The following is a 24,004-nucleotide window of genomic DNA, read 5'->3' as shown; positions in this document are numbered from 1 at the left end:
AGTTCACTTGTGGATTACAGCTAGGACCGGAGTCATATTGGAGAGTAACAAGAAATATTGGGCAATTTCATTTCTCCTCCCGTGCAGGACACGGCTCTTGGAGAGAGGGAATGGGTTCCAGGGCTCAGGCAGCCCCAGCCCAGCCTGGATGTGTTTTATGGCTGAGTTATAAACCCTGAAAAACAGCTTTTAGAAATGAAAATGCTGACACAGTGGTCAGTGTAGTGACAGCAGTGGCACGGGTTTAAATTGAACTTGCTTTGTCAAGCCAAGAGCACTTAAATAAAACACGGGGAAACCTCATGGAAACACACAAACTATTTGTGGTGGAACACTTCTGAACAGTTTCTCTGGGTTAGGGATTAAATCTCATTCCCTTCAGGAAAATCCTGAAGGAAGAAAGGCAAACTCAAAAAAAATAAAGTAACAAAAATAAGATAATAATGATAATAATAACGATTATAGTAATAATCTATAATAATGATGATGATATCGCTGCATATCTAGTCTCATTATATTTTAATTTAATTTTTAATTTATTTTTTTATTTCTGAGGGGATGACTGAGCACCCTCAGACCCCTCTTGCTTCAGAGGGAACACAAACACTCCCCATCTCTCAAAGCTCAGGCAGGACTCCCATCCCAGATTTCCCCTCTCTCCTCCCAACTTTTTTGGAGCAGTTTCCTCAACCTCCCAAATAACACTCCCACTCCTCATCACACACAGAAATTCCAGGGCTTTTAAGGGCTCAGGAGAGCATTAAGGAAAATGAGAAGATTTACTGACAATTTACATCCTCACCTGCCAGCACAGCCCTTGCTGCTTCAATCCCACCTGATATTTCTCTAAAATCACCGTGCTGCCAGCAGCCAGGTGTGTGGCTGGAGCACAGCTCCGCTGAGTGCAGGTGATGTTAAATCTCGCAGCAAACACCAGCAAAATCCCCATTTTACCAGCAACCAGAGCGTCCCCACTCGCAATCCCCACGTCAATAGGGTGTTACTTTAATGACAGTGACCTCGTGCGCCTCTCGGAGCACCTTCCTCACCTTTCTGGAGGCGTTTTTCTAAGGCACTGTCCTTGTTTTCATCATTTAACATCACTCAGAGCGCTTCAATCAAGCTGCTGCTGGTGGGAGAGGTCTCTGAGGAGCAGCTGACAAACCAATTACCAAAGCACACCCAGAGCACGCTGCATCCTGCACATCTGGCTCAGGACAAACCTCTGGGAAGGAGAGGAAAGCTGGGAAGGTGCAAAACCAGAAGAGGGAATGCAAATGAAAGGAGTTTTACCCATAAAATCCAGCCAAATGAAAGGAGTTTTACCCATAAAATCCAGCCTGCACGTGTGCAGCCAAGTTGGCCACTAACAACACTAAAATAAACCCCAAATATCTCGTGGTGATCACTGAGCTGCTGGGGCACAGCTTTTAAATCAGCAAAGGAACTGGGAAATGCTTTGTTTGTAAAGTCCTGTGTTTACATCACTCTTTTTATCACCCACGCCACCACAAAGCCTTCCTGGAGCACAACCTCAGCCCTTTTTTGGCCAGAGTTATTTACAGAATGTATGAATTTGGTCTGCATCTCTCCCAAAATCCTGAGGGAGGGCTCTCCAGCACCACAAACCATTCCAATGTGCACTGAAGCAAATGAAGGGCCCTCTCTCCATCCCTGCCCTGGGACACATCCAGTTGTGTCACCCAGGCTGGCTCTGGTGACACTGATTTACCACGTCTGCCACCACTGATCCAGCACCCACCACCTATGTTTTGGTTAAAAGGGTTTTGGCAAGGAATTCACTGTGTGAAAATGTAAAATCAGCTCAGTTTTGGGGTGCAAAATGGGAGATGTGCCAAGATGCAGAAGGGCCAGCACTGAGAGTGCTCAACTTCACTTTGTGCTAAAGATATTGGCTACAGTTCACTTAAAGGTATATACAGCTTCATCTGGAAATGAGGAAGAAGAGGGGAAAGAGAGGGGAAAGAAAAAGAAAACCAGAAAAAAAAGGAAAAAAAAGAGGAAAAGAGGAAAAAAAAAGAGGAAAAAAAAAGAGGAAAAAAAAGAGGAAAAAAAAGAGGAAAAAAAAAGAGGAAAAAAAAAAGAGGGAAAAGAGAGGGAAAAGAGAGGGAAAAAGAGGAAAAAAAAGAGGAAAAAAAAAAGAGGAAAAAAGAGGGAAAAAAGAGGAAAAAAGAGGAAAAAAGAAGAAAAAAAGGAAAAAAGAGGAAAAAAGAAGAAAAAAGGAAAAAAGAGGAAAAAAGAGGAAAAATGAGGAAAAGAGAGGAAAAAAGAGGAGAAAAAGAAGAGAAAAAAAGAGGAAAAAAGAGGAAAAAAGAGGAAAAAAGAGGAAAAAAGGGAAAAAAAGAGGAAAAAAAGAGGAAAAATTAAGGAAAATAAAAAGGAAAAATTAAGGAAAATAAAGAGCAATAATTAAGGAAAAGAAAGAGGAAAAAGAAGGAGGAAAAAGAAAGAGGAAAAAGAAGGAGGAAAAAGAGGAAAGCCTCCACACACCAGGCCCCACTTCCTACCCCAACCAGGAGTTTCATTTAAGACCTCAAATGAACAAACCCATTCTAAATACAGCCCAAATTAGCAACAGGTGAAAGCACATGAATATCCAGGGAACTCAAAGAACAAAGCGAGGCTCAATTGGAATATTGTGATGCCGTTTTTGCTGTGAGAGCTCCCCGCGTACCTCCATGAAGGAGATCCCCAGGCTCCAGACGTCCGAGTGGATCCCGTACTGCTCCCCCGAAATCCTCTCGGGCTGTGGAGAAAAGCACAGCAACACCTCCTGAGCCTGGCAGGCATCCCTGCTCCAAGGGAAAAACCACGGCATGGGAAAAATCACAAAATCCTGGAATGCTCTGACTTGGGAGGGATCAAATCCCAGCTCCTGGCCCTGCACAGGCATCCCAAAATCCCACCCTGGGAATGTTGTCCAAACACTCCCATTCCTTAGGGAGTCTGGGCTGTGCCCCAGCACCCTCTGGGGTGTGGGATCTCAGCCCCTCAGGACTGAGGTGTCACCGAGAGCACCCTTGGGGGGCTCGGGAGTCCTGGAATGTTCCAGAAGTGTCTGGGGCTGGACTTTGATCCTACACAGGAGACGACACCTGTATGAGGACAGGAGGGTTTCACCGGGGTGAATGGTGAAGGGATTGGTTAATTAGAGGGTGAGACACAGGGTTTAGGATTTCTGTACAGGGGGGTTTAGAGAAGTAAGATGGAGGAATTGGGGCGTGTCCTGTCCTTCTTCTTCTTCTTCTTCTCCTCCATCTTCTGTGGTGATGGTGGCACTTTGGGATTGGTCATTACTGAAAGTGCACCGGGCAATAAGGGTGAAAGGTATTGGGGAAAAATGATAAATATTGTACACGTAACTTTGGGTATAAAGATAGGTGACTGTCCGGAGGGCGGCACAGTGTGCTCATGGCTGGCTGCTGAGCAGAGCTCTGTCGGGCCGAGAGAAAATCTTTTAGATAAACAATTAATAAACATAAAGACCGAAAGAAGAACTGAAGCCTCTTCTCGTCCTTTGATACGCGGCTGCCCCAAGGCCACCCCGGGCCTTTCCAGGCCCTCCAAACAGCCGAAAACCGGACACTGGGGGAGGAAATTTATCCTAAAATCCCATTAAAGCTGCCCTGGCCCAGCTCCTGCCCTTCCCCAGGCTCTGTCACCCAGCACAGAGCAGAGACTGGAGCTGCCCCCGTGGGACCTGGAGGCACCAAAAACCACCACGATGCTTCAAAGCAAATCCAGGAAAATCCAGGAATTCTTCAGGAAAATCTGGGTCCTTGCAAGGCTGGCCTTGGATTTGTGTTGGGGCTGTTTAATGCAAGGGCTCGTGCACGTGAGCAAAGCACAAGGTCAAGTTGAGAGAATCCAATTTTCCCCTTTCTTCCCCAATTCCAAGCACCACAGCAAGGAAAAAATTCCCAGTGTGGAGCCCAGAGGGTTGGGGAATAACCACAGTTAAAAAGCCAGGCTGCTGAAGCCAAAAGAATCACCACACGGTGGCAACTTTATTTTATATACTTCTTAATTTTGGGCTTTTTGACCTGTAGGGGAGAAAAAAAAAAAAAAAGGGAAAAAAAAAAAAAAAAAGAAAAAAAAGCCCCTGCTCCAAACTATTAATAGCAGGTTTAATGCTTCATGAAATGGAGTGCTGTAAAAAATATCTGCTGGTTTTTACTTGAAAGCTACAATTTAAGCATTTCCAAGGTCAAGTACAGCATGAAATGCAACAATAAAAGGCTCCCTGGGACTCCTCTCCCCACTGTGCTGTTAATGCACCTGTCTGGGCCAGCCACCTACAAAGGATTTTCACTCTTTAATAACCCAGAGACCTTTGTTAGAAAACAAACTCCCAAATTAGTGCCACTCCAGTGTGGGTTTGGATGTTTACCCTGCGCTGCTACTCCCAGGTCAGGAGCTTTTATCGCAGCGTGAATGTTAAATAAAAACCACGCTGCTGCCCATATTCCTGCTAAAAACAACCATCCAAAACCCCCCAAAATCCCCACAATTTCACCAAATCCCACTTGTGAGAGACCCCAAAATCTTATTTTATTGTTTTTTAATTCGTTGAGTACAATTAACCTAGGTCAGCACATTTAGAAATGTTGCGTGTGATTTTTTTTCAGCTGATAAATTTTTACACTGACATCTTTTTATAGTGATGTATTTTTATATTGACATATTTTTATGCTAATAAATATCCTCACAAAGGTGCAGATGTGCAGCCAAAAGTAATTTTATAATGGGATATGGGATGGGCTAACCTGGCCCAAGCAAGGTGCCAACACCCATCCCATTTTTGATACCCTTCCCAAGCCACCAAATGAGATTTATAATTCACATTATGCAATATTAAATTGTTCATTCTTAAAGTTCAAGCTCTAAACAGCAAGTTCCAGTGAGGAACTGTGGGTTCACAAAAGATAAGGGCAAAGAAATCAGCTTTTTAAACAAAAGATGGATTTAAAAGTACAGAAAAAAGGAAAATAGGAATAACAGAAGCATCAAGGTTGCAACACATGGATCACTCTAAATACACAGCCCAAGGTATTTTCTCTTAAAAATTTCTAGAACTGATTATTTTTTCATCCAATTTTTTTTTTCTATATAAAATGCAGCTGAAATGATTTTAAGAAAATGTGTTTTGGTTGGAAATTTTAATTTCTCAATCAAAAAGCCTTTTTTTGTTTTCAAAAAAACACCAAAAAATCAAAAAGCTTTTTCTTTTTTTCACAGAAAACCTCAATTTTTTCAAGAGTTTCAAATTCCCTGCCAGGCTGCCAAGAGGGTGAAGCAAAGCTTATGACCTTCATTATTTTTTGAGGGCTTGCCTGGAAATTTGATGACAAACAAACGACTCAATCAGGAAGCAAAGTTGATTTTAACACAGAAAATCAGCTCGAGCACATTTTGAGCTTAAACTTCTGTTTCACAATCAAGAGATGGAGGCATCACACCCATCCAGAAAGGCAAAAAAAGCAATTTATTTAATGCACACCTGGGAAAGAGAACTGTAATCTTGGTTTGGCCACTAAAAGCATAATACAATTTAATTCTCAGCCCTGCTTAAGACCAGTTTGAAGCAACAGCTGAGCTGGAAAAGTTGATTAATTTGAAGCTGTTTCTTTGTCTGGATCTCTGTGTTCCAGCTCTTTTTTTTTTTATCTCTATTTTTTATTTAAAACCTCCCATTTTTCTGCTGTTCTGAAGTATTTATTTTATGCTGTTTCTGAGCTTTCTGATGACACAGGACAGCCCAAGTCTTTCTAGGATGGTGACTTGAGCCTTTCAGAAGCCACACAATGAGCTCGAGTGGAAAAGCACTTAGCAAATAAATGGGAACCCTGACAAGAAAATCAGAAAAAAATACCTGAAAGCGATTAAAGGTCATGGATTTCTCCCTCCCCTTCCCTGAGGTTTGAAAAACACGAGCACCAACCACTTTGTGCTGTTTATATTTTTATTTTAAACCAGCAGAGCACTTGTGCTCTCAGCAATATCAGGGGCAGTTTGCTCAAAGGATTTTAAGGGCCAAAATAAGAGTTCAGAAAGTGCTTTAAAAACTGGGGCTGTGGAGTTTTCACAGCTGAAATGGGGAATTGAAAAGGATCCAATGGATCTGATGGAAAATGGAAAATCCATTCTGATTTGTGCAGGGAAATTTGTGCAGAAAATCCACTCTGGTTTGCTCAGGCTGGCACTTGGCAGCTCCGAACCCAAACCCAGCCCCAAATGATGAATCCCTAACAATGTGCTAAAAAAAAATCTTAAAAAAAAAGGGAATTTAGGGGCTTTAATGAACAGGACAAAAGTGGTCTCGTGTTAACAAAGACTGACCAAAATTTGTACAGAGAAGTGGAAGTAGTGATGACTTTCTTGAGCTAAAAACCTTGCACTTTAATGCCCTGATGTTATTAATCCCAATGTTTTTAGGTTCAGATTTCCATGGGATTTTGAGGAATGCCCATCAACCTCTGCACAATGCTTCCCTAAACTCCAGCATTCCCAAAACCTGGGCTGTCAGTGATCTGCAGAGAATAAAAAACTGGTTTTTTTCAATGTCCAACTGGCTCTCTTTGTTCCCAGTTGTCACAAGGAGCAAAACCAACAGAAAATATATTTTAAAAAAAACACTTTTCCACTATTCCTCCTCCCTCTCACAAGAAGCAGAGTTGTCCCACAGAATGAAGAAGAGATGGAGATTTGAGGATTGATTTAGGGAATCTCCTGCACTGAACAGAACAAGAGTGAGGACAAATAATTGCACTGAAATGTTATTCCTGCATCACTTACCGCCATATAAGCATTTGTTCCAACATACGTCTTGGCTATGGAATTCACCAGCTATCAGACAAAACAGGCTGTTAGAACAATATAAAGATAATGTGGAAATAAAATGGGCAATTATTCCTCATTTAACCTACAATCATCATCCCTATAAATCAACCAAAAATGATGTAAGAAAGGGAAGGGATTTATCCGCCAAGGCGTTAAAAATGATTAAATCTCGCCTGGGTTGGGGAATGAGGATTCCAATTTAAGCAAGCACTGCATTACAGTTTATGGCAGATAACCTTAAACAATTGTGTTAAACAGGATGCTGCTCGTTTCAGTACCCCACACCAGTGCGATATAAAAAGTGAATTAGGAGGAAGCGGGATTGAGCACACTCATTTTCCAGTCAGATGTGAATAAAGCCCCAATTCATCCCTGAAACACTGGAGGAACAACGGAGCCTGCCAGCCCATAATACCAGGCTGACCTTCTCTTTGGGCCTCGTGTTTGGCTGAGAGGAAAAGGTGCTGAAATTCAAATCAACAGCACAGCGAGCTCATGGGTCACTAGCAGAGAAGTCCTCCAGGGAGGCCCAAAATGGAAATTAATTAAAATTTGTGCTGCACATTGTCAAAGCCCACCACTATTGTTGCTCCCAATATTAATTTTTATTGTGGGCCAGTTGGGCTCCCCAGACACGTCTCTTGCTCTGCCCTCCCTTTTGTCTGGGCAAAAGGCTCCCAGATCAAAGCTGCATTTCAATGAAGTTTGCCATTCGTAAGTAGTAATTACAATATCAGCAGTTTTTACTGTCATTAAACAATGAACAATCATATTCAGATGGAGGAAAAGTCGCCCGGAGATTAAAGCTGAAAGGGGATTGCTGAGGGGCTGGCACAGCAGGGGAATACAGGGGGGATTTACCTGGGTGCTGACCCCAAAGTCACAGAGCTTCACCTGGCCCCGCGTGTTCACCAGCATGTTGGAGGGCTTCACATCTGTTTGGGGGAAAAAACTGCATTATCCACATTATCCTGGGTAATAAATGCACCATTTATACAGAATATCCTCCACTGGAAGGGAGCCACATCCAAATCCAGCTCCCGGCCTTGCACAGGGCGACTCCAAATATCCAGGGAGCATTGGCACAAATATCCATTACAAATACCTATTTCAAATGCAGTGTAAGCCAGCAGCACAGATAAAATTCCATATATATAAAAATACATAAAACACATCATCTCCGCACAGATATGAGATGGTATTTACACAGATGACTTTATACAATACCAAAAATCCACATCATTAAACCTGCAGGTGACACCAATCTGGAATCTGGAACCAAGTGCACTGATGGGCAGGAAAACAACTCACAGGGATTTTGACAAACTGGAAAATCATCCTGAAAAAGGATGGAATTACATAAAGAAATACAGAATTACTGCATTTGAACAGGGATTCATCCTGAACTCACAGGAATTTCACCAAACTGCAAAATCAGCCTGAAAAAAAGATGGAATTCCATAAATAAACCATCCATGTCCATTCCAAAACCAGATAATCTGCCTCCCCTCCAAGTGAGCACTGGTTGGGGGCAGATGGATGAAAAGAAAAGAGCCTAATTTTGTTTATCATTAGGTTTGCCTTGCTTTAGCAGCTGTTTGCTGGGACCACAGGAGCTGCCTTAATTTGTCTCTGCGATGGAGAAATGCAGAACCTCAATTAAGAAGCTGATTAAAGCCCGCCTCTGTTTGAGCTAAAAATCCAGATTAACAATGGCAGCACCCAACAGTTCCTGCAGACCCCAGGTGGATCAGTACTTTGTAAGTGAGGCATCAACACTGCTGGCACTGTAATTCCTGCAAATCCTGCAATTTCCCCTCAAAACACCCCAGTCCTGGGCATGCAGAGGCTCAGTTTGTGTTTGCTCATCTCCATCTTTAGGAATTCCACCCACGTGCTGCACTTTTGATGGAGTTGTGCCTGCTCTGGAGCTGAGTGACTTTGCTAAATCCAAGCAGACGTGCTGAGCACAGCAGAGGCTCTCTCCTGAATCCTGAACAAGGGGCAGGACGATCCTGCCTCACCTTCCTCCTAAAAAGATGGAGCTGGGCTGGAATGAGCCCCAGGAGCACACAGGGAATGCTGGTGTCTATCCCAGCATGGGCAGCTGCTCCCAACTTTTAGGGGAAAACTGATTCTGACCGGTTCTGCTTTTAGCTACCACAAAAAGGACCCTGAAATCCCCCCACAAACAAAGCTGAAAACATGAGAAAATCCTAAAATGAGAAAGCGCTGGGGAATCGGCCCCTCAAGGACGGGCAGGGGAGGTTGGGGACCCTGCAGAGCAAGGGCAGCCACACAAACACCACAAAATCAGGGAATTCACCCCAATATCTACTGTGCTTTTCAGTGGCTGTGCTCACTTCCTGCAAAAGGAAAGGAAGGGAGAGCCCTGCACAAAATTTCTGCTGCTGAGAGCAGGGAGACAATCAGCTCACCAGCAAATCAGCCCCTCGCTCTCATCACCCACTCCACTTAATGGGTTAAATATTTTTTGGGTTTGGGAAACAAGTGTGCATAAATAATGTTCTGCACCATCTGCTTGTGATTAATATTAGTGTTGAGAAGTGAAAGAATTTAAACAAGAGCCAAAAGGGGTCATTATGCTCCCATTACCAGGGCTTGCTTAATACAAATGATTTCCATGAAGCGTCATTATGGAGGATGAACAAGTTCTCCTGGTGCTGGAGCTGCCTGAGTAGTTTCACCTCTCTGCAAACAAACAGGACCTCCAAGCTCTCACTCACCAGTAAATAGAACCATCAGAGGTTCAGCTTTTTGAACACCAAACATTTCACTCCTTGGTGGCATTGAAAAGCAAACAGATTCATGATTGTGTGAGGGGGAAAAAAAGGAAAAAAAACAAAGCCCTGAGCTGCTTTAAAAGCTGTCTCTTGACTTCTGCTGGCTTTTAAAAACAGCAAACAGCAAAAGGCCGGGTTCAAGGAAGGCAGCAGCGTGGTTTGGCAGAGGCCAGGATTAATTTTTTTTTAAAATAAGCCTTAAGTGGTCCATGAGTGGGCAAGGTTTACATATAGACATAAATAAATGCATGGAAACACAGAGTGTGTGCCCAGCTTTACATACAAACATAAATAAATGCATGGAAACACAGAATGTGTGCCCAGCTTTACATACAGACATAAATAAATGCATGGAAACACAGAGTGTGTGCCCAGCTTTACATACACACAAATAAATGCATGGAAACACAGAGTGTGTGCTCAGCTTTACATACAGACATAAATAAATGCATGGAAACACAGAATGTGTGCTCAGCTTTACATACAGACATAAATAAATGCATGGAAACACAGAATGTGTGCCCAGCTTTACATACAGACATCAATAAATGCATGGAAACACAGAGTGTGTGCTCAGCTTTACATACAGGCATAAATAAATGCATGGAAACACAGAATGTGTGCCCAGCTTTACATACAGGCATCAATAAATGCATGGAAACACAGAGTGTGTGCCCAGCTTTACATACAGACATAAATAAATGCATGGAAACACAGAGTGTGTGCCCAGCTTTACATACAGACATAAATAAATGCATGGAAACACAGAGTGTGTGCCCAGCTTTACATACACACATCAATAAATGCATGGAAACACAGAATGTGTGCCCAGCTTTACATACACACATAAATAAATGCATGGAAACACAGAATGTGTGCTCAGCTTTACATACACACAAATAAATGCATGGAAACACAGAGTGTGTGCCCAGCTTTACATACAGACATAAATAAATGCATGGAAACACAGAATGTGTGCCCAGCTTTACATACACACAAATAAATGCATGGAAACACAGAATGTGTGCTCAGCTTTACATACACACATAAATGCATGGAAACACAGAATGTGTGCTCAGCTTTACATACACACATAAATAAATGCATGGAAACACAGAATGGGTGCTCAGCTTTACATACAGGCATAAATGCATGGAAACACAGAATGTGTGCCCAGCTTTACATACACACAAATAAATGCATGGAAACACAGAATGTGTGCCCAGCTTTACATACACACATCAATAAATGCATGGAAACACAGAATGTGTGCCCAGCTTTACATACACACAAATAAATGCATGGAAACACAGAATGTGTGCTCAGCTTTACATACAGCATCATAAATGCATGGAAACACAGAGTGTGTGCCCAGCTTTACATACAGACATAAATAAATGCATGGAAACACAGAATGTGTGCTCAGCTTTACATATAGACATCAATAAATGCATGGAAACACAGAGTGTGTGCCCAGCTTTACATACAGACATCAATAAATGCATGGAAACACAGAATGTGTGCCCAGCTTTATCAATAAATGCATGGAAACACAGAGTGTGTGCCCAGCTTTACATACAGGCATCAATAAATGCATGGAAACACAGAGTGTGTGCCCAGCTTTACATACACACATCAATAAATGTACGGAAACACAGAATGTGTGCTCAGCTTTACATACACATAAATAAATGCATGGAAACACAGAGTGTGTGCCCAGCTTTACATACAGACATCAATAAATGCATGGAAACACAGAGTGTGTGCCCAGCTTTACATACAGACATAAATAAATGCATGGAAACACAGAATGTGTGCTCAGCTTTACATACAGACATAAATAAATGCATGGAAACACAGAGTGTGTGCCCAGCTTTACATACAGACATCAATAAATGCATGGAAACACAGAATGTGTGCCCAGCTTTACATACAGACATCAATAAATGCATGGAAACACAGAGTGTGTGCCCAGCTTTACATACAGACATCAATAAATGCTTGGAACCCCAGAATCCTGGATGGCTGGGGTGGGAGGGGACCTCAAAGCTCATCCTGTCCCCCCTGCCATGGGCAGGGACAGCTCCCACAATCCCAGGTTGGTAAATCCCCAAGCACCCCTGGGTTTGTGTCTGTGCTCCCTAATGCTGATTATTTCCCCCAGAAATAAAAGAGGAAAGGGGGGAAGATGCAAACATGCAGCTCTGGACATCTCTGGTGGAATCCTCAGCAAACAGTCAGGTGGGATTTTACCTTTAACAGAAGCTTTGGCCAAATTCTGCCTGCCCAGAGGTGTGGCTCGTTCACCTCAAACCTTTCAAAAAGCTTGGATTTAATGATCTTGTAAAGGTTTTTTACCAACCTTCATCTTTCTGTGATTCCATGGCTTATGAAAAGCAAATGGAAATTCCATCTACAGCGTTTTGACGTGATAACAACAGCAGTAACATTATAATTATCAATAATAATAGCAATGGTGAGAAGATGGGAATGCTCCTGCAGTGCCCGTCCCTGCCAGCCAGAACAAAGAGGAGTGGAAGGAACATCCTGGGATTTCTGATGTTCTGGGGGAAAAGGAGATGGTCTGAGTGATGCCCAACCTCCTCCTGCACACAGCACATCTCAGATCCTCAATTCTCCCTCCTTTCAAACCAGCAACACTTCCAGAACCTCCATTTAAAACCTAACCAGGAACTGAGGTGCCCAAAGCACAAAATAAATAAATATTTGTAATTTCCATATGAACAGCCCCAGGACTCAGAGAGCCAAGTCACCAATCCAGCTCAGTACAATTAAACACAAGTGGGTAACATTGATTTCCTGCAATCCCTTTAAGAAGCAGGTGTGAACACAGCAAAACACAGCAGATAAAATGCACACGGTCTATACTTATTCTTGAACTTAACAGATTCTGGTTTGTCTTTAGACAAACTTTGACTTTGTACATGATTAGACTTGTTTAATTGCTAATTCTGTTTTAAATCTAAGTTAATTTCTCATTACCCTTCCATTTCTACTTCTTATGCTCTGGGGAAAAGAGCACACTTATCATTGGGACATTCTCACATCTTCCAAGGAAGTGGTGGAGGTGTTAATCTTATGTTTATGTTTGATGTGGGTGTGATGACTCCAGCTCGGGTTTATTAATATGCACGGCTATCACCTCATTAGTTGTGAGCTTTGTTTTGAAGTGGAGCTGGAATATTTGCTGCCATGTCTGATCTGCAAGAAAAGCCTTGCTCATTGTTTGCTGCCTGCTCTCCAGTGCTGCAGCCCTTCCATGGAAATTCCTGATTCCTGCTCTGCCCTGGGTGGCACCGCAGGAAAATCAGGAGCCAAAATTCCTCCTGTCACCTCTGAGCATCAGGAGACAGCTGAAGGACATCACCTGCAGAAATATTCACCTCTGTCCCTGCTCTGGAGAGACAGAAATTCACATTTTCTGCAGCCCAAAAATGGGCAAAATAATACAATTCTGAACCTGGCACTCCAGGACATCACCTGCAGAAATAATCACCATTATTTCTGCTATTCCATCTCTCTGTCCCTGCATTGAAGGGACAGAAATTCCCATTTTCTGCAGCCCAAAAATGGGTAAAATAATACAATTCTGAACCTGTCACTCTGGGACATCACCTGCAGAAATATTTACCTGCCTGCCATTCCATCCCTCTGTCCCTGCATTGAAGGGACAGAAATTCACATTTCCTGCAGCCCAAAAATGGGCAAAAGAATACAATTCTGAACCTGGCACTCCAGGACACCACCTGAAGAAACAATTACCATGATTTCTGCCATTCCATCTCTCTGTCCCTGCTCTGGAGAGACAGAAATTCCCATTTTCTGCAGCCCAAAAATGGGCAAAATAATACAATTCTGAACCTGGCCCTCCAGGACATCACCTGCAGAAATAATCACCATTATTTCTGCCATTCCATCCCTCTGTCCCTGCTCTGGAGAGACAGAAATTCACATTTTCTGCAGCCCAAAAATGGGCAAAATAATACAGTTCTGAACCTGGCCCTCCAGGACACCACCTGCAGAAATAATCACCATTATTTCTGCCATTCCATCCCTCTGTCCCTGCTTTGAAGGGACAGAAATTCCCATTTTCTGTAGCCCAAATATGGGTAAAATAACACAATTCTGAACCTGGCACTCCAGGACACCACCTGCAGAAATAATCACCATTATTTCTGCCATTCCATCCCTCTGTCCCTGCATTGAAGGGACAGAAATTCACATTTTCTGCAGCCCAAAAATGGGTAAAATAACACAATTCTGAATCTGGCACTCCAGGACACCACCTGCAGAAATAATCACCATTATTTCTGCCATTCCATCCCTCTGTCCCTGCTCTGGAGAGACAGAAATTCCATAATCACCTGCCTGCCATTCCATCGCTCTGTCCCTGCTCTGGAGAGGCAGAAATTCCCATTTTCTGCAGCCCAAAAATGGGTAAAATAACACAATTCTGAACCTGGCACTCCAGGACATCACCTGCAGAAATATTCACCTGCCTGCTATTCCATCCCTCTGTCCCTGCTCTGGAGAGACAGAAATTCCCATTTTCTGCAGCCCAAAAATGGGCAAAATAATACAATTCTGAACCTGGCACTCCAGGACATCACCTGCAGAAATAATCACCATTATTTCTGCCATTCCATCCCTCTGTCCTTGCTTTGAGGAGACAGAAATTCACATTTTCTGTAGCCCAAAAATGGGTAAAATAACACAATTCTGAACCTGGCCCTCCAGGACATCACCTGCAGAAATAATCACCATTATTTCTGCCATTCCATCCCTCTGTCCCTGCATTGAAGGGACAGAAATTCACATTTTCTGCAGCCCAAAAATGGCAGGATGAAAAGAGCAGAAATCACAGGATGCAGAAAATGGAAAACATTGAAGGGAGGATGAAATAGAAGATATTAAGAGATTTCCTTGGTTTCTGGCCTTTTGCCAGAGGACAGATCATTCCATCCTTTGGCCCTCATGGTTTTTAGCTCCCCACAAGGGCAGGTGAATCAGCAGCCACCTCTGACTCCTTGGAAACATTAAATATTGAATGAGTTTTTCATTATTTTTTCCTTTTTTTTTGGAAGTTTTGTGCAGGGGGAATGGGGTGTTCTTTAAACAGCATTTCCCACATTGGTTTTGAACTTTTGGTGGAATTAATTTTTCCAAATAGACACACTATAAGCAAAATTTAACAGCAAAAAGCAAGGAATAAATGAGAAATTTTAAAAAACCATGCCAAATTAGCTGCAGAAAAGAGAATAAACAGCAAAACCCCCAAATTGACAGATGTCCAAGCAGGTTTAAAGCCTTTCCCTGTCCCTGACCATGGCAGGGACACGATTTTACAGATCTGAGCCACCAGCGACACTTGTGGTGTCACCTGAGATTTCTGAAGCACAAAGACAATTCACTGCCTGTTTTCTGTTTCCACTACCATCAAACATCTCATTTCTTGCTGATTTTCTCCACTGGGCACCTGTTTGCAACCCTAAGCTGCTAAATCCCTGTAAAATCCATTCCTCTCCTCAGTGCTTTTCCTTTCAGGGGAGGAGGGAGGGCAATAACAGAGCAATAAAAATGTTTTACAAGAAAGTGTGCAAGGTTAATGAGTGAGATTCATTCTGCACCACCCCACTGGACTCCAAGCAGATGTTTGCTTGGTCTGTGGAGAAAGTGATGTTAAAATTTCACTGGAAAACAGAAAACATCTGCCACTCACCTCTGTGTAAAATCTTCAGGCTCCATAAATAGGTCAGGCCTTTCACAACCTTTAAGTAAAAGAAAGAAAGAAAAACAAAAAAATCACATTTTAGGGATTCCTGATGGGAAAAATTCCCCATTTCAGCTGGGGTGGGAGACCAGAGAAGCCAGGTGTGAGAATGAAGGCAGGACAAGGGGAGACCCCACCTCCCTCCCAGGTGAGGCCCTGCTGAAAACCTGCAGCAGGTCCTCTATTAATGCACTAATTAATAACACACACATTAACTCCTCGCCAGGAGCTGTAAGCTGAACTCGGCTGAGCTCACACTGAATCCCTCCAGGCATCTCAGAGGAGCTAAAAACCAGGAAGGCCAAAGGATGGAATGATCTGTCCTCCTGAAAAAGGCCAGGAACCAAGGAAATCTCTTAATAACCTCTCCCACCTCATCCTTTCTTCCATTTGCTGCACCCTGTGCCTTTTCCTTTGCTTTTTTAAATTCACTTTAATGCAAATATGGAACTTTTCCTCTTGAGCTGTGAAAATTCCCTCATTCTCCTCTCATGATGGAGCAAACAGAAATCCTGCTGCATCTCACAGCAGAGAAATTACAGATCCTAAACCACAGCTCCTAGAGGGAAATACAACTCCTAAAACCAAACACAATTCCTAAAATATATTTCCTTTCAGGAATTGTAATTCCTAAACCACATACAATTCCTAAAAAACAACTCCTAGCAGGAAATGTAATTCCTAAAACCAAACACAATTCCTAAAATACAATTCCTGAAAGGAAATACAACTCCTAAACCACATACAATTCCTAAAAAACAACTCCTAGAAGGAAATGCAACTCCTAAAACCAAATACAATTCCTGAAACACAATTCCAAAAAGCAAATACAACTCCTAAAAGGAAATACAGCTCCTAAACCTGGGCAGGTTTCAAAATTTGCTCTTTCCACCACCAAAGCTGCTAAAGCCAAACAAAAAACCCAATTACTGCAGCACGAAGCTCAACCAGCACAAAATTCCAACCACAAAATCCCAACCACAAAATTCCAACCACAAAATTCCAAGCAGTGCTGAGCTCCCCAGCCCATCTCTGCTGCCTTTCCAACACTCCCCATCCCTGAGGAGAAATTTAATTCCATTTCCAGGAGGTTTTCCTCACAGATCTCCAGAACAATGCAGCATTTCTGACACTGTTCAAGTTGCCTGAGTTCTGCAGTCAAGACAATTCATTTTCTGTGCTCTGAGTAGCCCAAAATGAAATTATTTATGTTGCAGTGATCGAGCAGAAGTGCTAAAAATGACACAGAGTGAAAGCAGAGAGCACAGTCATTTTCTGCCTTCCTCTTGCATTAGAAACTTTTTCAAAATTTAAAATTTATTCTGTAAGAGAAATGATGTTGGTGGAATCAGAATCTTTTTGTAAGGCAAATAATGATGGTGGGCCCCAAAGAAATTGTTCCAGGAGAAAATTCCTCCCTTAAACTCACTCCAAACCCAAACATCTCCTGCCTTCAGATGCTTTTTACCTTTAACAAAAGCTTTGGCCAAATTCTGCCTGCCCAGAGGTGTGGCTTGTTCACCTCAGGCCTTTCAAAAAGCTTGGATTTGATGACCTTAAAGGGTTTTTTCCAACCTTCCTCTTTCCACAATTCCATGGCTTATGAAAAGCAAATGGAAATTTTATCTACAGTGTTTTGACACAATAATAACAGCAATAACATTAAAATAATAACTATTAATAACATATAAATATAAATATATAAATTATAAATATACATACAAGTATAAATCTAAATTATAATCTACCAATGCAAAAAGAAATCAAGGGGATGCAACATTTCAAACCTCCTCCAATGGCCAAAGGGATTTTCAGAACAGTAAACTCTTTGATTATTAAAAATGTATTTAGACTATTGAAAATCTTTAAAACCATAGGAAATTATTTAGTTTAAAGCAAGCATTTATTAAAAAAAAAAAAAAAAAAAGGGAAACATTTCTCAGGAAACAAATCAACAGCTGTGAGTTACTACACATCTTTATTATGGAACATGTGCAGGGTGAGCAGTGAGGGAAGCCATGGAATTACCAAACTCTCCCCTCAGACTCCCTGGGTGTACAAAGGAATAAAAAAGGAGTTTTTCCCTTTATCCTGGGCTGTAAATCTGCCCAAATGGACTCAGCTCGTTATTCACTCCCCTCACATTTGCCTATTAGGGAAGGACTCTCAAGCATTAAACATTATTCTAAAACTGGAGGGGAGAATCTTTTGATTGAAGCTGGAGCAGGAATTATTGGTATTCAGTAAAGGAGGTTTTACAACAATGCCTTGACAAAGCCTTGACACAAAAAGTGCTTCCACCTGCTGTCAATCTCTCACTCTGCTGACAGTTCAAGTGCACATCCTTTCAGGGAGAACTTCAATCAACAGCACGGAGCACAATGTCACTGCTCCAGAAAACAAATGTGTGCAGAGGCACAGGGGCTCTGACAGCCCCAGCCCACTCACAGGGAGCAGCTCCACCCCAGGAATGGCCACAGCTCACCCTGGGGCTCCCCAAATCCGCTTCTCCTTCAGAAAACACCCCAGGGCCTCCATGGAAATCAAAACAGCAGGAAGGAGAGGGACGGAGGGAGATTTCTCCTTCTCACTGCTGGGGACTCACAAAGGGAGCAGGGATGGGTTTCAGGGTGAGGGCAGAGATCCCTGCACAGCTCCTGAGGGAACTGGGATTGTCCGGCCTGGAGAAAAGAGAGGAGCTCCAGGGTGACCCCAGTGCGGCCTGGCAGGGCCTGCAGGAACCAAAACCAGAGATGGAGAGAGACAATTCCCAAGGGATGGAGGGACAGGAAGGGGAATGGCTCCCACTGCCAGAGGGCAGGGATGGATGGGACATTGGGAATGAGGAATTGTTCCCTGGCAGGGTGGGCAGGCCCTGGCACAGGTGCCCTTGGAATGCCACATTGGACAGGGAGCCATTCCCTGTGTCTGTCCCTCCATCCCTTGTCCCGGTCCCTCTGCAGCTCTCCTGGAGCCCCTTCAGGCCCTGGAAAGGCTCTGAGCTCTCCCTGGATCCTTCCCTTCTCCAGGAGAACATTTCCAGCTCCCTCCAGCCCCTGGGGCCTCTCTGGAATTGCCCCACATCCACGCCAAGCCTGGCTGGGAGGGCAGAAAATGAGAAGGACAAACCCAGTGGTGCCCATTTAGAACCATTTAGGCTGGAAAAGCCTTCCCAGATCTGAGTCCAAGCCCAGAAATCCCAAAGCTGGAGCCAGAGGAGGGCTGGGATGCAGGGAATGCCTGCCTGTGCTGCATCCTTTTCCTCTGGAAATGGCTTCCCTTAAAAACCTGCACACCATGTCATCGAGCAGCTTCCATGGATTCATGCACTGGACATGTCTTGGGAGAATAAAAAAAATTCCTGTGGGGATGGGAAAATAAACCAGACTGGGGAAAGAAATGATGGAAGCTGAAGGTTTTGTCCACAAAACCCACCCATGGAGCTGCAGCTTTTGTCTCTGCTCCCTCAGCAAGGCCGGGATCTGGGCAATCCCAAGGTGCTCAGGGGATTACAAGGACTCAGCACAAAGGTGCCCCAGCCCCTCAAAGGCTCAGACACAGCCTGGGGAGGCTCAGAGGAGCAATTCCAAGGAAACAAAAGGCTCCTGCTGCCTCCTTGCAGCACCTGCACCGTGCCAAAACCAGCACCAGGGCCCGGAGCTGCCAGGGCTGGCTCAGCCTCAGCGCCCACCTTCTGCTCCCAGAGCAGCAGACGGGGGAGCTTCCCTGCTCCGAGCTCCTTTGTGCCCTCCTTCCTCAGCCCCTGCTCTGCACTGGCAACGGGAAGCAGGAAATAAAATAACCCGGAAAAGTGAAATATCCATGTCAGGGAGTCAGGCTCACAAGGAGAAAATAGGAAATAAAATAACCGGGAAAAGTGAGATATCCATGTCAGGGAGAGAGGCTCACAGGCAGGAAATAAAATAACCAGGAAAAGTGAAATATCAACATCAGGGAGTCAGGCTCACAAGGAGAAAATAGGAAATAAAATAACCAGGAAAAGTGAGATATCCATGTCAGGGAGTCAGGCTCACAAGCAGGAAATAGGAAATAAAATAACTGGGAAAAGTGAGATATCCATGTCAGGGAGTGAGGCTCACAGGCAGAAAATAAAAACTAGGAAAAGTGAAATATCCATGTCAGGGAGTGAGGCTCCCAGGCAGGAAATAGGAAATAAAATAACCAGGAAAAGTGAGATATCCATGTCAGGGAGTCAGGCTCACAAGCAGGAAATAGGAAATAAAATAACCAGGAAAAGTGAAATATCCATGTCAGGGAGTGAGGCTCACAAGGAGAAAATAGGAAATAAAATAACCAGGAAAAGTGAAATATCCATGTCAGGGAGTGAGGCTGACAGGCAGGAAATAGGAAATAAAATAACCAGGAAAAGTGAGATATCCATGTCAGGGAGTCAGGCTCACAAGGAGAAAACAGGAAATAAAATAACCAGGAAAAGTGAGATATCCATGTCAGGGAGTCAGGCTCACAAGGAGAAAATAGGAAATAAAATAACCAGGAAAAGTGAGATATTCATGTCAGGGAGTGAAGCACACAAGGAGAAAATAGGAAATAAAATAACCAGGAAAAGTGAGATATCCATGTCAGGGAGTGAGGCTCACAGGCAGGAAACAGGAAATAAAATAACTGGGAAAAGTGAAATAATCATGTCAGGGAGTCAGGCTCACAAGGAGAAAACAGGAAATAAAATAACCAGGAAAAGTGAGATATCCATGTCAGGGAGTGAGGCTCACAAGGAGAAAATAGGAAATAAAATAACTGGGAAAAGTGAAATATCCATGTCAGGGAGTGAGGCACACAAGGAGAATATAAAAACCAGGAAAAGTGAAATATCCATGTCAGGGAGTGAGGCACACAAGGAGAAAAAAGGAAATAAAATAACCAGGAAAAGTGAAATATCCATGTCAGGGAGTGAGGCTCACAAGGAGAAAATAGGAAATAAAATAACCAGGAAAAGTGAGATATCAATGTCAGGGAGTGAGGCTCCCAGGCTGACTGATCAGGGACAAAATGACCCTGAGGAGAATGAAAAAATCCAGCTCTGGAGACAGCAAAGGTGGGGCTGGACAGCAGCATTAGGGGTGAGAGGAAAATTGGAGGGGAACACCTGTGGGATGGCAAGGGGAGGATGGGGGAGACATAAAACCAAGGTGTGACGGATTAAACCCACACCAAAACCAGGAAAAGGAGATGGAATGAGCAGCCGAGGGGATGCTGGAAGCCCATCCCAGATCATCAAACCATCCTCATCATCCTCATCAGGAAAGTGGGGATTCTGAGAGCAGCTTCCCACTCGCTGCTGCAGAGGGATGGAGATGAAAGATTCTCCCTGAGAGCTGAGGTGAAAAGCTCTCAAACTGCACAAGGAGCTGCCAGGTACATAATGAGCAGATTTGAAGCTGCTCAGAGGAAGCAGCATCAGAGAGGGATGTTCATCACCCTGGGCAGGCCACACAAATTAAGAGGAAAGGAGAGCTGTGAATTACAATGAACAGAGACTAAATAGCTGCCTGTGTTGGATTAAAGGATTTAAATTGTCAGCTTGATGTATAATGAATGTGAAAAGCCAGCACTTAATTAAATGGCACATGATAGAATAACTTTGTTATGCTTTAAACTGCTTAAGTTATCAAAGTATTCCTTATATTTGGCAATTGTTTTGCAGTGTCTCCCTCCCTGGTGAGATCCACTGAGACACTGGTCATTACCCTCTGCTCAGCTGTGGGGAAAGATGGGTTTTTTGAACTTTTGAATTTTCTGGTGGTCTGTAATTTGAGTTTTCAATCATGGCCAGTGGATTTTCAGCAGCTGAAGCTGCAGAGCCCCAAGGATGAGCTGCCAGGCGCTTTAAGGCTCCCACTGTCAGCACCTCATGACCAAGCCCAGGAGATGTGAGGGTTCTGCTGTCAGCACAGCCTCACCACCCCAAAAGTGACCCCAATTAACCCTTCCCTGGGGCTGAGAGACCAGCCCGTGGCAGCTCTGGCTTGTGCCAAGGGAAAAACCCCATCCTCCTTGAGCAGAACACAGAAAATCTGTTCTGCCTCTGCATCTGGGTGGCAGCAACCAACCCAACCCTCCAGGCCCTCACGGAAAACCCACAGAGCAACCAAAGAGAGAGGGCTGGAAAACCAAGGGAGACCCTCTGGCCACAATAGGGGCAGCCAGGATGGAAATCACACACTCAGAGACAAAGGATCCCCACAGGGCTCCTGAGCCACCTCCTGAAGGCCCCAAAGAAATAATTTAATAAATCAAGGCGATTAAAAGCACTTCTCCATCCTGATGGCAAGAAATGCTGACAGGAAGGGACGTGACCAAACAGATTTCCAAGCAAATTCTTTTGTTTCCTCATCCCAGTCCATTTACCCACGTTGCCACAGAGGTTTGAGAAACAGAATCCTGGAATGGTTTGGGGTTGGGAGGGACCTTAAACCCCATCCAGTGCCAGCTCTACCATGGCAGGGACACCTTTCACTGCTCCAAACCCATCCAGCCCGGCCTTGGGCACTGCCAGGGATGCAGGGGCAGCCACAGCTGCTCTGGGAATGCCAGCCCAGCCAGGAATTCCTTCCCAAAATCATCTCCATCTCCCCTTTCCCACTCTGAACCCACTCCCTGTGTGCTGTCCCTCCATCCCCTGTCCCCATTCCCTCTCCAGCTCTCCTGGAGCTCTCTCCTCTGCAGGCCGGACCATCCCAGCTCCCACCTTTCCCTCACAGCACTCCCATCCCTCCTCCCTGTGGAATGGGATGGCCATGCCACAGTCCCAGAGGTTGTGTTGGGCATTCCCAAGGCACTTTTCCCTCAGAGCCCCTGAGGGGATGGATTGCAGGAGCAGAGAGAGGAGGTCTCCCACACAGACCCTCCCAGCGACCACTCAAACCCAGATTTTCCACCCCCACGGCAAAAATTGAGAGACAAAAAGCAATGAATTACTCACAGCCACCGCTATCCTTCCGAGAACGTGTTCTGGAATTTTTCTATAAACATCCAGAGACCCCCCTGCAGGGACAAACAGCGCGAGCTCAGGTGGTGCCAGATGAAACAGTGCCCCAGATTTGAAGCCCCAAGGGTTTTCTAGGCCTTGGTTATTAATAAAAACACCATCAGTGACAGAGCAATAGCTGTGGCAGAAATAGCTGACCTTAAAAACCTCCCAAACTCTGCAGAAACACACAAAACTGCACTCAGGGAGCTTCTTACCACGTTTCTGCTTGTAGCATTGATACTCAGAAAACAGCAGTGACAAAATGTTAGAAAACCTTCCAGTCATAAATATCAACGTTAAAGAACGCCAAACTGTGTGGAAAAATGTCTTGGGAATAACAAAACCATCCCAAAAAGCAGATTTCAAGGTCCAAAGTATCCCAACTCTTGTTCCCAAAACCTGCTGCTATTCTGTGGTATCACATATTTATATCTATGATTGAATGGATATAAATAGCTAATTTAATGGACATAAACAGAAATTGAAATGGATATAAATATCCAATTTAATGGACATAAATAGCCATTGAAATGGATATAAATACTCATTTTATATCCATGATTAAAGCCATCTCCTCCTGACATCACACCAGAGAGGGTCTGGCCGTGTCCACACTGATGCCTGAAATAAAATTCCTGGTGGGGAAGCAGTTGGAAGTTTTCCCAGTAAATCCAGAATGGGGAAGAACCTGGCACAGCCCTTTCAGCATCCTCCATTGATGGGGACACATGGGATTCCCTCTAAATCCCTACAGACATTCCCAAGGGAGTGGGAAACCTCCCTTCTCTTCTGCAAAACAAAACTCGTGATCAAAGCAGAATCCAAAACGTCCCTGGGCTGAAATACAAATTCTTAAGGAAAGAAATTGAAAACTGAGAATTAAAAATCTGGCAAACTGCTGCCCCAGGGCATTGTCCCTGCTTTTCCTCGGGAATATCCCCAATTCCCCAGGCCAGGGGAATTCTGGAATTCCAGGCTGTGGGGTCGGGGATGGGTTTGGGGTGAGGATCCTCATGTGGGGATGTGGATCTCTAACCTACGAATCCAGGTGGGAAACTCCTCTCTTCTGCAACAAAATGGATCAAAGCAATCCAAACGTCTGGTTGAATACAATTCTTAGGAAGAAACACAATCTTTAGAAGAAATGAAACTGAGAATTAAAATGCAATCTGCCAGGCATTGTCTGCTTTTCCTCGAATATCCAATTCCCAGCGGAATTCGGAATCAGGGGTCGGATGGTTGGTGAGATTCGTGAGGAACGAGGATCCAAGAGCTCGCAGCGAGCTGGGAAACAGCTGGGCTGGAAAATAACTCCTTGCCTGGTAATTAAGAGACCATTTCCACTGCAAACACCCAGGACATTGGGTTAATAGATTTCTTGAAAGGAAAAGCTGTTTTGGCTATCAAAACACTACAAGTGAGGAACAGCTGTTTTGTCAGCGAGGACAGATTGCACGGGAGGCTCAAATATCAAACCACAAATTAAGGCTGCCTTTATTCCTCTTCTATTTACATTTTCCATAAAAGTAGGCGAAGTTC

At 43.9% G+C, this 24,004-nt stretch overlaps 1 protein-coding gene across 1 annotated transcript in view; it reads right to left on the bottom strand.

Moving 5' to 3' along the window:
• Positions 1-24,004, bottom strand: part of MAP2K5 (mitogen-activated protein kinase kinase 5) — a 138,197-nt gene that overhangs the window by 57,282 nt on the left and 56,911 nt on the right. Inside the window, exons 12-16 of the mRNA XM_064722149.1 lie at positions 22,418-22,479; positions 15,406-15,454; positions 7,723-7,796; positions 6,817-6,867; positions 2,696-2,767 (exon numbers count right to left, since the gene is read on the bottom strand). Coding sequence (XP_064578219.1) covers positions 2,696-2,767; positions 6,817-6,867; positions 7,723-7,796; positions 15,406-15,454; positions 22,418-22,479 — 308 coding nt within the window. The remainder of the gene's footprint in view (positions 1-2,695; positions 2,768-6,816; positions 6,868-7,722; positions 7,797-15,405; positions 15,455-22,417; positions 22,480-24,004) is intronic.

The sequence above is a fragment of the Zonotrichia leucophrys genome, chromosome 10 (genome assembly GCF_028769735.1).
Source record: "Zonotrichia leucophrys gambelii isolate GWCS_2022_RI chromosome 10, RI_Zleu_2.0, whole genome shotgun sequence".
NCBI lineage: Eukaryota > Metazoa > Chordata > Aves > Passeriformes > Passerellidae > Zonotrichia > Zonotrichia leucophrys.
The sequence above is the reverse complement of the archived record's forward strand: the minus strand, read 5'-3'. Positions and strand labels throughout refer to the sequence as shown.